The sequence below is a fragment of the Aethina tumida genome, chromosome 6 (assembly GCF_024364675.1).
Source record: "Aethina tumida isolate Nest 87 chromosome 6, icAetTumi1.1, whole genome shotgun sequence".
In the NCBI taxonomy this organism is placed as follows: domain Eukaryota; kingdom Metazoa; phylum Arthropoda; class Insecta; order Coleoptera; family Nitidulidae; genus Aethina; species Aethina tumida.
This window is the reverse complement of record NC_065440.1, coordinates 18,737,443-18,751,357: the sequence shown is the minus strand read 5'-3', so window position 1 is coordinate 18,751,357 and position 13,915 is coordinate 18,737,443. Positions and strand designations below refer to the sequence as shown.

General features: G+C 35.0%; 3 protein-coding genes across 3 annotated transcripts; all 3 read right to left on the bottom strand.

Annotated features, from left to right (window-relative positions):
- Positions 1–174: 174 nt before the first annotated feature.
- LOC109597850 (protein PAT1 homolog 1) lies at positions 175–4,002 on the bottom strand. The gene is made up of 8 exons (XM_020013630.2): positions 3,861–4,002; positions 3,357–3,537; positions 3,159–3,304; positions 2,866–3,102; positions 2,556–2,813; positions 1,998–2,492; positions 1,183–1,875; positions 175–1,119 (listed from the first exon to the last, which is right to left on the bottom strand). The coding sequence occupies exons 1-8, from the start codon at positions 3,897–3,899 to the stop codon at positions 865–867; spliced, it is 2,304 nt and encodes a 767-aa protein (XP_019869189.1). The 5' UTR covers positions 3,900–4,002; the 3' UTR covers positions 175–864.
- Positions 4,003–4,231: 229 nt separating this feature from the next.
- Positions 4,232–6,968, bottom strand: LOC109597852 (putative sodium-coupled neutral amino acid transporter 11). Its single transcript, XM_020013632.2, has 6 exons — positions 6,750–6,968; positions 6,406–6,697; positions 6,099–6,351; positions 5,975–6,045; positions 5,500–5,918; positions 4,232–5,444 (listed from the first exon to the last, which is right to left on the bottom strand). Exons 1-6 carry the CDS (start codon positions 6,891–6,893, stop codon positions 5,190–5,192), a joined length of 1,434 nt encoding a protein of 477 aa, XP_019869191.1. The 5' UTR covers positions 6,894–6,968; the 3' UTR covers positions 4,232–5,189.
- A 1,148-nt stretch (positions 6,969–8,116) lies between these two features.
- Positions 8,117–10,026, bottom strand: LOC109597851 (cytochrome P450 307a1-like). The gene is made up of 3 exons (XM_020013631.2): positions 9,498–10,026; positions 8,645–9,418; positions 8,117–8,581 (listed from the first exon to the last, which is right to left on the bottom strand). The coding sequence occupies exons 1-3, from the start codon at positions 9,928–9,930 to the stop codon at positions 8,259–8,261; spliced, it is 1,530 nt and encodes a 509-aa protein (XP_019869190.2). The 5' UTR covers positions 9,931–10,026; the 3' UTR covers positions 8,117–8,258.
- Positions 10,027–13,915: the final 3,889 nt, after the last annotated feature.

Genomic DNA, 13,915 nt, shown 5'->3' with positions numbered 1-13,915 from the left:
TAAAGTAAAAAACTGTTCCAAAAGGAAGGAAAAGTAGTAAAACCAAAATTTAAAAAGAAATTGAAAATTGTTAGTATTTAATTAATTCTACATATATCAATATAATGTAATATAATCTCAAAATAGTCAAGATAAGTTTATGCAACAATAATTCGAGTAATAAAATAAATGAGAGATGGTCAAACATTTTTTATTAACATATATATTGTTTGACATAATAATTGTCTATCTATCATTTAAAAAGCTTAAGTTTTTAATTAAAAATACAATCGACGATATCCTTGAAACATATTTATAGATATCTTTAAATAAAACAAAACTATAATAATTAATTACAATTATTCAACGCATTGCTGGACAAGATGTTTTGGCGTTAAAGAATCGTGCATCCACACACCGCATGCAATAAATAAATCAATTACTTAATAGAGTTAATGCTAAAACACCTTGCTTGACCTGATGCAATCTTTCAACATATATTTTGCATGAGGAAAATTTTTTCAGACACTATTCATGATAAAAATATACCAATTGGTTCAGAAATTTGTACAAAAAAGTAATAATACAAAAAATAATAATAATTAAACTTTACAAAACGTATCGAAAAATAATTTCTCCATTAACAACAAAATTACAACAAGTATTATCAAAATATGTCGGAGTTCGCTATTTACACTGTCTAGTGAATAAAATCCATTTAATTCTACACATCTAAAAGTAATTAAAACGGGTACGTCACATGTGTCACAATTAATTGAATCGCGCAGGAACTGTACTAAAAAAAAATATCTGTAAAAATTACGCTCGTCGACGGGAAAATCAAGCTTACAATAAAAAAAACAATAAACAATGTTAAAATCAAATTTAGTTGTCCACGAAATGCTTGGCGAGCAACGCCACTTTGTCAGCGGTCAGCACGTCGAAACGGTTGCAATGTTTGGTGAAGATTTGCGAGGGAATCGGCTCCAGGGGCGTCGCCACTTTGGCCACCAATCCTGATTGCTCTGACCAGCTCACCAGGAAGTTAGACCAGTCGTTTTGTTGCTTGTCTGTCGCAGCGTCAGTTGATATAAGGTACTCCGTTCTTATGAACAGAATCACCAAGGCGGAAACACCAAACTATAACGAAATGAATGTTGTTATTTCTGGGTTTGTTTGTGTACAAAAGAGGGTTTAACTAACCTTGTTGAGGAGAACGAAGTAAAGTGGTGGCTTTCCCTGGTGACTTAAAGGTGTGCTCCTGCTGTTTTCTTGCTTTATCACCTCCACTAGACCTGTTACTATGTCTAAAATATTCGACATTGTGATGTTTCTGGCGAACGTCTTGAAAAACGGTTGAAACTTGGGGAAAATATTGTCCCCTGATTGATCTCTGCGTCCGGTTATTGGTAAACTGGCCAAAATCCTCGTCCAAATCTCCAGGAGTTGTTGTGAGAACACGTCTGGGGTCAAATGCGGTAAGGTTCTCAGTAGCAGCATCTTTCCTTTTCTAATGGTCATAAAGTTGGCCAATTTGTCGTCGTGCAACAAACCATTAACAATCTTCCAAATGTAGTCAGTCTGATTCTCGACGACCGGTTCACTTTCTTGTTTAAAAATACGTAAAATTTCTTGTTTTTGTTCAGCAGTTGGAGCCAAGTCCAACTCCCTCAGTCGCTGCTTCTGTTTAATCTCACGTAATTTGTCCATGTTGCTGATGGCCAATGGATTGTGCAGATCTTCAGCCTTTAACAGTATGCAATACATGACCTCCAGTTCAAGTAACAGCTGTTTGATCTTCCGCGTGTCTCGCGGCGTCTGGGTCGTGTCGCCGTCCTTATCTGGCGTCACTATGTCCATGTCGATTATTTTTCTCGGTGCTGTTACTGAACCACACTGAAAAAAATTGAATTAATTAATTATCTCCGAAAGTACAAGGAAATCCGGGAAAATGGCACGTTTTTCAGAATCTCCCACAAAAGAACTGACAAGAAAATATTAAAAAATACAAAAGTTACCTGCAATTTCCCCAAAGAGTTCTCAAACTGCAGAGGCGTGTAAACGCGAGGCGTCAGCGTGGTCTCCTGACGTTCGCCGTTGCCGCCGCGCTGATCGCGTCTCTGCTGTTGGTAGCGACGCTCCTGTGCCGCCGCCTCCTCCTGTCTGTTCTTCTTCTTCCTCTCTTTAAACACGGTGTAATAATAATCGTCGAAATAGGGCGTGCCCGTGTTCAGCTGCAGCATCTGTATCGTCAGGAGCCACTGCTTCTCGCGATGCGTCATCAGGCCCGCGTACTCATCACGCTGCTCCTGCGGCTGCTGGTGATGGGGGTGGTGGTGGTGCTGTTGTTGCGGGTGAGGCGACGAATGTCGGTTGAAGCCGGAACTGCCCGAATTTGAGTCGTGACGCTGGCGATTCTGGGGCGAGTGCTGTTGCTGCTGGTGGTGGTGGTGGTGAAAGTAGGGCTGCTGTGGCCTGTGGCCTGGTGGCGGTGGACGCATCCCCGGCATGTACTGTAAATGAATCAATGAATCGGTTAAAAATAATAATTTTTTTGTTTATTTTGGTAACATTACCATCGCTGGATACATAAGACCCCGTGGCGGCATCATCGGCATGCCGTTCGGGCCAACAAATGGTGGCCCCTGAGGTGGCGGCAGCCGCACCATGCCGGGCGGCGGAGGGGGCATATGCATATGAGGATGCGGTCCCCTCAGCTCCATTCTCTGAGGAGCCTGATGTTGTGGCGGGCCGATTGGTCGCAAGCCAGGTGGCGGCGCCATCCCCATAGGTGCCAGTCCAGGTGGTGGTCTCTGTGGCAACTGGCCCAAAGCCTAAATTCAGAACATTACAGTGATGGAACAATAAATGAATAATAGAACTTACTGGTAAACCTTGGTTAAAGAAACCATCTGGTCGTACTTGTCCAAAAGCGAAATGTCTTGGGACATTTTGAGATTGTTGTTGTTGAGGGGTTGGTACATGTTTAGACGACAAAATTAGGTTCTTTTCCAGCTCCTCGACAGTACAAATTTTACTTGATTGCTCACCACTTGTGCTGCTGTTGCTGGAACTAGGCTGCTGCGTTGCAACCGGTTTTTTCGGTTCATTTATCAAATCCAGCTGTTTAACCACGAATTATCACTACTAATTACTCATCTACAATAAAATGTACTTACAAATGACTTGGAGACCTTCTCCAAAGACGTCAGTATACTATCAGAGAGTCCCAAGCTATCACCATTCTTGCTAGGATACGCCCAAACAGATTTATCGTTCAGCACCCTATTCCAGTCGTCCTCAAGCACCTGTGAAATTGAATTCTCTGCAAAAGCAAAACTAGTGACATGAGCTCAGAAATGAATTCATTGATTAACCTATTTGCTCGTTTTGCTTCTTGATCTCAGCGAATTCGGCGAACTGCTCGTGCTGTTGCTCCCAATCGTCGAGGCTGGATGCGTCGCCCAAACCCCCGAATGTCTCATCATTGAGGGCATCATACTCCTCCTCATTGTCCAGCATCTCGTCCTCGTCCGGTGGTAGCAAATCGTCCCCATTCTACGCGTACACATGCTTACGTTAGTTTTTATTCAGGTCAGGCAATAATAATAATAATAATAATTGTTGCGCAAAATCTTGACATATGCACATAACCTAAATTGATGAGTGTTCTTTTAGTTTGATGATTGCAATGGTAAAAACACGTACAAATAGAAACGGGTACGTAGCCGTTTAAAACCCCTGTTTACAATTATTGTTAATTATGAACAAGTAATAAACTTAAAAAAAGTGCATAAAACACTTCGATATTTCCAGGCTTTTTTCAGCCACTTGAAGGAATGGAGCCAGGTTTAAATAACGAGAAAAATGTCAGAACTTACCTTGAGCGTTGTGTCGAAATCAAAAAACGTATCAGCCATTTGATTTTCGGAAAAATTTTAACATTATGATTTCACTGATCATGTAGTTTCTATTGCTTTCTGCAGATCAGCGCTGCCAACGCAAATTTTCATCTCGCACTAAAGTCACCAAAAATATTATAATTTTCTCAAAAATTATTGTTTTATTTGTTATTTGCATTAAATTTTTTGTTTATTTTTCTTTTTCTGTAACAAAAACTGCGATAATAATTAATTTTTTTATCGTATTAAATGAATAAAGTCAACAATTGGCAAAGAGCGGGAATTCAAACGAGCGCATTTGAATTACAACAATTAAAATAAAACAGCGTTTAATGAAATATATAGAACATTTATTTCATCTCATATAAAGACACACTGATCACAAAAGTGCATAGATTTGGGAAATCGGTGCTGTAAAAAGTATATCAGTCAATCACTACAAAAATATTCGCACGAGGAAAGCTGAAGAACAATTTATTCTTTGAATTGTAATTCAAAGATTTATTTAGTAAATCAAAGATGGCTGGCCTTTATTTACTAATTTTAACTAGTTTTTAGTAGTTTAATTTTAGTTGTCTGAGAGGTATCAGGAAAACTGTAGAAATATTGTGTTTTGCGGCGAAATAAATAAATAATAAAATGCCCAAAAATCTCATAAATATAAATCAACTTTTTAGTCAGTTATTTACTAATCTTATATTTAATAGAATATATAGTTTTCATATACATAATGCGTTTCAAGCGTCTGTAAATAATATAAATATTTGTAATGTATAATAATAAATATCTAATCGTTCTCACTTGAGCTTATCACTGTAGCATCACAATGTAATTACATATAGTATATTATAATAATTGAGTTACAACAACACACATAAATTTGGCAACAGTTTCAACTTGTTTCTTTACATTTATTTACATTAACATAACGTTATACTGATAAAAAAATACTGCTGAGGTAAATCGAATATTGTCAATTTGTGGAAACGAATCTATTGCTTCAACTGAAATTTTGTTCCACTTAAAACAAATTGTATATTAATATATTTATATACATACTTTAAAAATAGATAATTTTAATTTCATTTTAATTGTATAATTTTAAGCTCAGTTAATTTGATTGTTTAATTTTCATTATAATTGAAGCATTTAAACGTCGGTTGTTTACCTCTGATTGTTTAAAATATTGCGTTTTTCGTTTACAATTATTAATATGATTCGAAACCTACACAATGAACAACAAATTACTTTAAATTGTGATCCAGAAATCAGTCTGTACAGCAACAATTAATAAGTATTGTTTTATAATTAATGCACGGTAGTGTTTGTACCGTTTGTAGCGTTCATAGGTAAACAATAACCCATTACTTTACCATGGGAACAAGTGTCGATCTGGTCGAAGTCTATGATTAGGAATACGACACCTAAAATTGCGACAGTCATGCCAAAGACTACTACACCTAGGGCGGCGATTTTTCGTTTGGAAAATATGTAGCCCTCTTCTAGTTGAAGGTAACTTAGAGCTGGAAGGACGTAAGCTAGAGGAACAGCTGCAAGAACACCCTAAAAAACGAAAAAAAGCACATAAAACCTCCTCACAGAATCATTGAATTCTTACGTTCAGTTCCAGAACCATTCCCAAACAATCTGTGGCAATGGATATAAAATAAGTAGTACCGACAATGGCCAAAGTTATGACGTAGTGAGTTCTCTCAGTCAACGGTACGTTTGGATCCTTTTGCAAGATCGAATTTTCTATGACTTCTCTGGTAACGAAACATTCAATCGGATACGTCAGTAATATTTGAACGCTGAACAAAAGTCTGCTGACGTTCATCAAGTCATCATCCCAACAATAATTCTCCAACAAGTCGCCTTGAGAGAACGCCTTGAAGGTACAATATCCAGCTATTCCAAACAAGCAGGAAACGACGAGACTGGTGAAAATCGATGCATGTGTAACAGTTTCCCATTTCTTTTCTGAGGCGTTAGACATTGAGCTGTAGATCAGGAACGTGTTGTGGTGGCACATGAACGCTACAAATACAACAAATTAATAGTAATTAATGGCTGATTAACAGCACAGTAAGCACCAAAGGCCATAATTCCGATAGCAGGAATGATGTCGCTGTTGAAAAACCTCCAGGAATCGGGATGTCTAGGTCTAAAACCCGTAAATTGACAACAAAACTAATAGATTAGTATTAATGTACTTACACAATTTCGCTCATGGTTCCAATTTTAACGAAAATCGAAAACAGTATGAAACCAATGCACACCAAACTGATGAAGCTAATCTTGGCCAGCTTCGAAATGTCTCGGTACAGACACAGGGGAATTGTGACCAAAAAGGTGGCTATTAAAACGATGACTTCTCGTTTGGCAAAGACAGACGTTTGGTCGATTCCTGTCACTCGTACCACCACCCTTGTGACTGTGTCACCAACCACTACGTTGTACGAAACCATTGCTACAATTTGATTTCAGAATAACAAAATGAAGGTGAAAAAAAGTTGGGACGTACCAATAAATGGGTAAAAAAATTGAAGACACCCCAATAAAATGTAGCCCGGACGTCCGAACGCAGCTTCCATGATTCCCTGGTAGGAGAACCGTCCGCAGATGTGGCCGCTTCTTACCATCAAGATTAGGGAGTAATCGGTTACGTAGGCGACGAAAATTAGCAACAGCAGTCCGAAACCGAAGCCAGCTTCGTGTAGGGCGTAAGGGATGCCGATTACTCCACTTCCGATAATGGAGTTTATGAAATTGAAGGAGGCCCATGGAAGGGATGACTTAGAGTCGTCCTCGTATTCCTAAAAATTAATCATTGGGATCACAACTTGATTTAGTTTGTTTAAGTCTTACGTTAATCAGCTGCTTCATATCGTCCAAAGCGTGCTCGTTCATTGAATCCGTGCTTCTGCTTCTGTTATCGTTAAATTCATTGTTCCTGATTCTGCTATCGAGAATCGAGCTCCTCTCGTTCGGATTGTGCAGTGGCTGCGCCATTATTGAACACAATTTACTAATTATTCCCTTCGTTTGCGATCAACACATAACGATATCCAGTTGTTTTTTCGTACACTGGAAGGACCGGAATGGACGAAAAGTGGGACGGTATGAATGAAAACTGGATCGATCGAATTAAACCTGCGCGTGGCAATGAAAAAGGTCCAGATTTTTTTTATTATTTTAGGACGGAGCGTTATTTTGACACAGATAACGGTTTACCAGGAAATAATGTAAACAGTTGATTCTCGGGATTATTCAAATATCGTCGTTGGACAACGAAAGTAAATGTTGGAATTGGAAATTTTAATTCGGCGGTTTAACATAGACCCATTTATACATTTGTTTTGTTTGGTGCAGGGTCAACTCGATTCAAATGGGGAAATTCCTCCTTTCTGTTTACTGTTATTGCAATTTGATCAGCAGATTTGTTACATATTATTTGCATTATGTGTGAAAATATTCAATAAACTCTCATGATTTCTTAAATTAATTAAATTCCAATAATAACTATAGACATGGAAACAAAGCCTTAATCTTTACATTAATTTTTTAACTTTGTCCACTGATTATGATTAAACTAGAAACGCAAATTTCACCAATAAATTTATCATTAATTTTTCTTTATTAAATATTAAAATATTCTAAAAACTGATTTTTTTATGCCTTTTTTTGTTGGACCAATTATTCTAATTCCTTTAATTGATCAGTCAACTTTGACCCCTTTTTATGGTAAAACTAGAAGTGTTAGAAACATGCAGTTTTTATCACATAATTTATCATAATTTTTTCTATGTTGTCTGAAAATTTCATTAAAATATTTTGAAAACTGACTTTTTTTATACCTTATTTTGTTACTTGGACTAATTATTCTAATTCCTCTAATTGATTAATCAACTTTGACCCTTTTTTATGGTAAAACTAGAAATGTTAGAAACATGCAGTTTTCACCAAATAATTTATTATATTTTTTTATATATTGTCTGAAATTTTAATTAAAATATTTTGAAAACTGAAATTTTTATTCCTTATTCAGTTATTTGGACTAATTCTAGCTCATCTAATTGATCAACTTTGAGCCTTTTTTTTATGGTAAAACTAGAAATTATATTTTTTTCTATATTGTCTGAAATTTTCATTAAAATATTTTAAAAACTGAATTTTTTACTAGAGAGAAACGGATTTTATTATTTGGATCAATATACAAGTAAGACAAAGTAACATATTTGAGATACATTTATTTTTAAACGTGTCAAAAAATAGTTTCTTAAACCTACAAATATTTACAATCAAGTCTTTCATTATCAATAAATAAATACAATCCAGTTTCTCAGCAACGCTCACACATCAAAAGTATATAAAAAACTATCTCCTGACAAACCTAAATTTAAAAGTATCCATGGGTAGAGCTAAAGAACCAATTGGAATCTTAAACTTGTCATCCGCTTCAATGGTAAACTTCTGCATCAACCTTCCCAACAATCCGAAGCTAATCAGCTGCACCATCTTGTAACCCATACAACTTCGTCTTCCTCCACCAAATGGGAGAAAGTGTTCCGGTTTGAATAGCCTGTTTTCTTTTATGAAACGTTCAGGTATGAATTCCTGTGGTTTGTCCCATAACTTATCCGAAACGCTCAGGTCGTAGTTGTTTAGAAAGAGTACCGTACCTTTTTCTACTAAATATTCTGCAATGAAAACATGAAGATTAATTTTAACAGGCAAAACAACAAAAAGGATCAATTATTTACCTCCGATTGAGCTTGTTTGATTGGCAACTCTGGGAACGATGGGTGAAGCTATCAGTCTGACAGCCTCGAAGACGGTAGCTTCAGTGTACGGAGTTAGTGACTTGTCAAAGATTGTGATGTCCCTCGTGCCGATTTTCTCGTCTATTTCCTTCTGTATCTTCTTCTGTACGTGTGGTTCGTTGGCCAAAAAGGCGAAGAGCTTCACCAAAAAGTTACCAACGGCGCTGTGCCCACCCAAGATGTCTTCCAGAGCAAAAAGTGCTGTGTTCCAACTAAAATCTTTGTTGTTTTTGACGTACTGGATTAAACTTTCAACGTAGTCTTTCGGCTGTTCCCCGTTGTAGTTGTCGTATCTGTCCTCGATGACTTTGTCCAGAATTATGCTTCGTATTTCGTGCGTCAATCCGTTGATACGCCTCAAGTTGTTCCTGTGCAAGGGCATCAAAAAGGGCAGGAAATCGGCTGCGTATCCCTGATTCACCTCGTTGAAAATGTCGTCAAAGTTCTCGATCAGCTTCTTGAAACTTTCGTCCCCGTATTCGAAGCCCTTGCTACAAAAATGATTGGTGAAAATGTTGGCGCACGTCTCCAAGACCAAAGGCTTGACTCCGAATGGCTTGTCGGTTTCGATTTTCGATATTAAAGTGGTGGCATATTTGGTGATCAGTGTTTCAAGAGTGAAGAAGTTGCTGGTGAAGGAGCGAGGGAACGTGTGGGCCTTCAACATGTCCCTTCTTGTTCTTTGTGTCTCGGACCAATCGCAGAAAGCTAGGGCTGTAAAAAAATTGAAACTGTATCACGGAGAAAAATTTAAAGAAAGCCACTTGAAAGAAACAGCTTCAGTGGTACTTACAGTTCTCTTTGTCGCCGCTGAAGAGTTCACGGTACCTCTGGAAGTCGGGCCTGGAATCGAAGTGGTGTCCCCGGGTGACCAAAGCTTCGCGTATGTTCTTCTGGCCGTTTACCACAACGCATTTCACGGTACCGAGCTGCAGCTTCACCACGTCACCGTATTTCCGTCCGATCTCCGTGAACGCCTGGTACGGTACCTCGTAACCTCCGACCAGATGCAAGTGACCGATAACAGGAAGCTTGAACGGAGTCGGCGGTTCCAACAGCTTCGGCTTTCCCTCTTGCTCCTTCTCCAGCTGCAACTTTCGTTTCTGTTTCTTCTCTTGGACCAGCACGACAATCAGCAGGAGCAAAACGAGAAAGGTGACCAGGAGCAGGAACGTGGTTAATGGAGACATGACCAAGACACCGTGCAACATCTTCAACGTCAACATGATGATGATGGGATTGTGTCTGGTCGGTGTCTGGTTCGTTTTCGTTCCCGTTCCCGTTTTTATACCGAGGGTTAACCGTATTCATCGTTCGTACGATTTGAATAAATTTGCCTCCGTTTATTTGTAATTTAAAACCGTGATTTCGGTCTACGTTCCATTCGGTCTTTTTTTTATTATCTTGTATTTTTACCCCGTTTACCACCCGCCTGGTAGTTTACACGTGGGGTTGGTCTGGCTGGCGGGGGTGGCTAATAATAAAAAAATACGACGGGCGACACGTGTTCGAAGAAGAAAGTTTCACGCATTTGCATCTGCGTTTATTACGCGGAAACCGAACGGGCGTCATTAGATCGGATTTGAATTTGACCGTTTTCTTCTCCGTTGTTTTCTGATTTGGCGTGTTGACAAAAACAGGAAACTCCGGCGTGGAAAATATTTACGTACATAAATCAGCGGATACATTTTGCAGTGTACGGTTTTGTTTGGTAACGATTTAAACATTTGTTGATTGATTTTCGATCTGATATAATTCAGGAACTGTGACAAATGCCGAAGACGCTGATTTCCTTCATGAATAAAACCACGAGTGGACTTAATTCCGTCTGGTTTAGCCGAAATTTGAAAATCGAATTATGCATTCAAGGTAAAGGTTACATCAAGGAGATTTCGGGCTTCTTAAACTGGTCAAAAAAATGTTAATTTAATCTACCGTTTTCTCGATCTAATTCGGAAATTATCAATCTTTAATGCATAGCTAATTTTACTACTGGAAGTCGACTTGATTGTGGCAAAAACTGCATCAAATATAAATAAAATTAACCACTTTGTTTAAGAAAACAATTTCAATGCGATTTAAAATGTTTTTTAAATAAAAAAGAAAAAAATATTTTTAATTTTTCTCTTTGAAATTATAATACAATTACTTTTCCCTAAATAAATCTGTTAATAAATTTAATATTAATTAATTTATTGATACCTCAAAACTAAAATAATAAAATCATTATGATTAATATTTGTTAACAATTTAATTTTTACAAATTTTATTAACAAATTAATTAAATTATAGGCCAAATATAATCAAAATTACTCTTTCTTATTAATTTATTTAATGAAACCATGTTTTATCAATTATTAATTAGTATTATCATTGTTTCAATTTTAATAACAAACTATTCATTTGTATGTTATAATGTATGCAGCCAGGAACACAATTAACATTTTATTTAATTAAAATTTCCTTGATTAAATTGTGTAAATTTACTTTATAATTAAATTAGGTATTAATACTTATGTTCCTAATTAAATAGAATTCAAATATGCTGATAATTTTACACGGAATGTTATCATTTAGTTTTTAAGATAAATTTTATAACTGGTACTTAATTAAATAAAACTATTTGATTATGTATTTATATTTTTATTTCACAAATAGACACAAATAAATTAATAACATAAAATTAAACACAGTCTTTGAATTAAATTGGTTTATTAATAAATTAAAATTTTAATTACATATTAATACAAAAAAAAAAAAAACAATCCTTGGGTTCATCCTAAGATAAATTTTCCCTTATTAAATCAAAAGAATCTTGAGATATTTTATCTCTGGTGTGACCAACTGGAGTGAGTAATCTCTTAAAATTTATCTCCACGTATTATTTTTGCTGGTTAATCATTTGGTGGCCTTAAACAATTCAATTCAATAATGTTAACACAAAATGAGACACCACAAAATAAGATTTTCACTATTTAATGTCTTCACATTGAATTTTATACATCAAATTAAAATAATTATTATAAATTATACGATGATGATACAGTTATTTGTTTTCACACATGTTTAAGATAAAATTTCCTTTATTAAATCACAAGAGTCTTGAGATATTCGTTTTCTGGGGTGACCAGCTGGAGTAATCTCTTGAAATTTGTTTCCACACATTATTTTTGCTGGTTAGTCATTTGATTACCTTAAAGAACTCTTCAAGAATAATATTAACACGAAATGAGACACCACAAAATAAGATTATAATTGTTTAATGTTTTCTACGTTGAATTTAGTACATCAAAATTAAAATAATTAGTACGATGATGATACAGTTAATTGTCTTCACACATGATTAAGATAAAATTTATTTTATTAAATCATAAGAGTCTTGTGATATTTGATTTGTGGCGTGATCAACTGGAGTATTCTCTTGAAATTTGTCTCCACACATTATTTTTGCTGGTTGATCATTTGATTACCTTAAAGAACCTTTCAAAATAATGTTTACACAAAATGAGACACTATAATATTTAATGTCTTCTACGTTGTATTTTATACATTAAATTAAAACAATTATTATAAATTATACGATGATGATACAGTTATTTGTCATATTGCCCTTCAAAAGGCAGCTAGCAGTAAAATAGAAACGCTAGTCCACCCATGAAAAGCCTCATTACAACAACCCACTTTCTGCAAATAAACTGTTTAAACTAATTACTAATCAAGTACTTACCCCCAGAACATAATCACACAAACTAAGCTTATGGGAAATGTGTTACTGTCTTTTTATATGCTGGAAGTTGGGTGTAACAGGAAGCTTAATTTCTGATAACAATTATCAGCATGTCCCAGACCAAAAACTATCAAATTTGCAACCGCGTTAATAAATGCATTCATTATATAATCGGAGGAGCATTTTCCTCATCCCAAATAATTATAAAAAATAGTTATGGTGACTTTGGTGTTATTTATTAATTATTCAATAATTAATTATTTAACTAGTAATTTAAAAAAGTAGATTTTATCCTGGTTAACAATGGTTAAAATTAATTAACCACTGAAGCAATTAGTAGAAAAATAATATATACATATTGGTTGACTTAAGTGATTAAAATCAAAGTGGCAAATTAGTTAAGATTAGTCATAGTTGTGCAGAATATCAGTCAGATACGAACAGCATGCAGGATGTGGTCAGTTTTATCTCCGACGCACAAAATCACCGTTTTGTTATAATTCACACACCAGATAAAATAAACGATTAAACAAACAAATTGTTATTTAATGTAAAATCCATTAAAATTAATACTTATCTTACGCTGTAAAGGAAAGACACAGGCGTTAATAACTCGATTTAATAAAAGTATGTTCGTGTTACATATGTAAAAATGCGTTTGTGGAGGGACACAGACGTCGCATATGGTTGTCGACAAAAAACGCGATATTAGAAACGGTTACATATGCACAGATGAATCCGTTCGTCATACAACATCAACACATGGACCAAACATCCGAATATTCATTCCGTTCGGGGGGATTATCTGGCTGAAAACTGGGTGAAATGTGCGAGGAAAACAGAAATATATTCATCAGAAATTGGGGAAACTTTTTATTGATAATTAACTATATGATAATATAAATTTACTTAGTTATTTTATATCAAAATTAAGTTAATTTAAAAAAAAATAAAATAATTAATTAATTAAACATAATAATACTATTGATTTATTATATTATAAATTTACTTTCGTCTTGTCAATTAACAATAAGAACACTGAATTTTAATATTACTTTCAAATGTTTTGAATAATTTACAGGATGAGTTCTAAGAATTGATTTATATTTGTCTCGTCAGTTAATAACTGGATTATTATGATGTTAAGTATGTTTTGATTATGATGATTTCATTCCTTTGTACCTAAAGTAAATTTAAAAATGTTTTTTCTAGAGAATTTTAAAATACTTTAAGTAAGAATAATTTATTTAGTTATTTTATATTAAAATTAAGTTAATTAAATTAATACAATTGATTAAATTTTTGTTTTCTTTTAATTTGTACCAAAATTAAATTTAAAAATTAGTTTTGTCTATAGAAATTGGATTTATATTTGTCTAGTCAGTTAATAACTGGATTATTATGATGATATATATGTTTTGATTATCATGATATTATTTCTTTAATCAAAAACTAGATTTTAACATTAATTTCTTCCGGAGTAT

Excerpts from the sequence above, each read along its gene's own strand:
- LOC109597850 (XM_020013630.2), bottom strand. The coding sequence starts at position 3,899 with ATGGCTGATACGTTTTTTGATTTCGACACAACGCTCAAG. Across the intron at positions 3,538-3,860 it reads ATTTCGACACAACGCTCAAG|AATGGGGACGATTTGCTACC; the intron begins GTAAGTTCTGAC and ends GTGTACGCGTAG. Across the intron at positions 3,103-3,158 it reads AGAAGGTCTCCAAGTCATTT|CTGGATTTGATAAATGAACC; the intron begins GTAAGTACATTT and ends GTGGTTAAACAG.
- LOC109597852 (XM_020013632.2), bottom strand. The coding sequence starts at position 6,893 with ATGGCGCAGCCACTGCACAATCCGAACGAGAGGAGCTCGATTCTCGAT. Across the intron at positions 6,046-6,098 it reads GGAACCATGAGCGAAATTGT|ACCTAGACATCCCGATTCCT; the intron begins GTAAGTACATTA and ends TACGGGTTTTAG. Across the intron at positions 5,445-5,499 it reads GAATGGTTCTGGAACTGAAC|GGTGTTCTTGCAGCTGTTCC; the intron begins GTAAGAATTCAA and ends TTCGTTTTTTAG.
- LOC109597851 (XM_020013631.2), bottom strand. The coding sequence starts at position 9,930 with ATGTTGACGTTGAAGATGTTGCACGGTGTCTTGGTCATGTCTCCATTA. Across the intron at positions 9,419-9,497 it reads CAGCGGCGACAAAGAGAACT|CCCTAGCTTTCTGCGATTGG; the intron begins GTAAGTACCACT and ends ATTTTTTTACAG. Across the intron at positions 8,582-8,644 it reads TCAAACAAGCTCAATCGGAG|AATATTTAGTAGAAAAAGGT; the intron begins GTAAATAATTGA and ends TTTTCATTGCAG.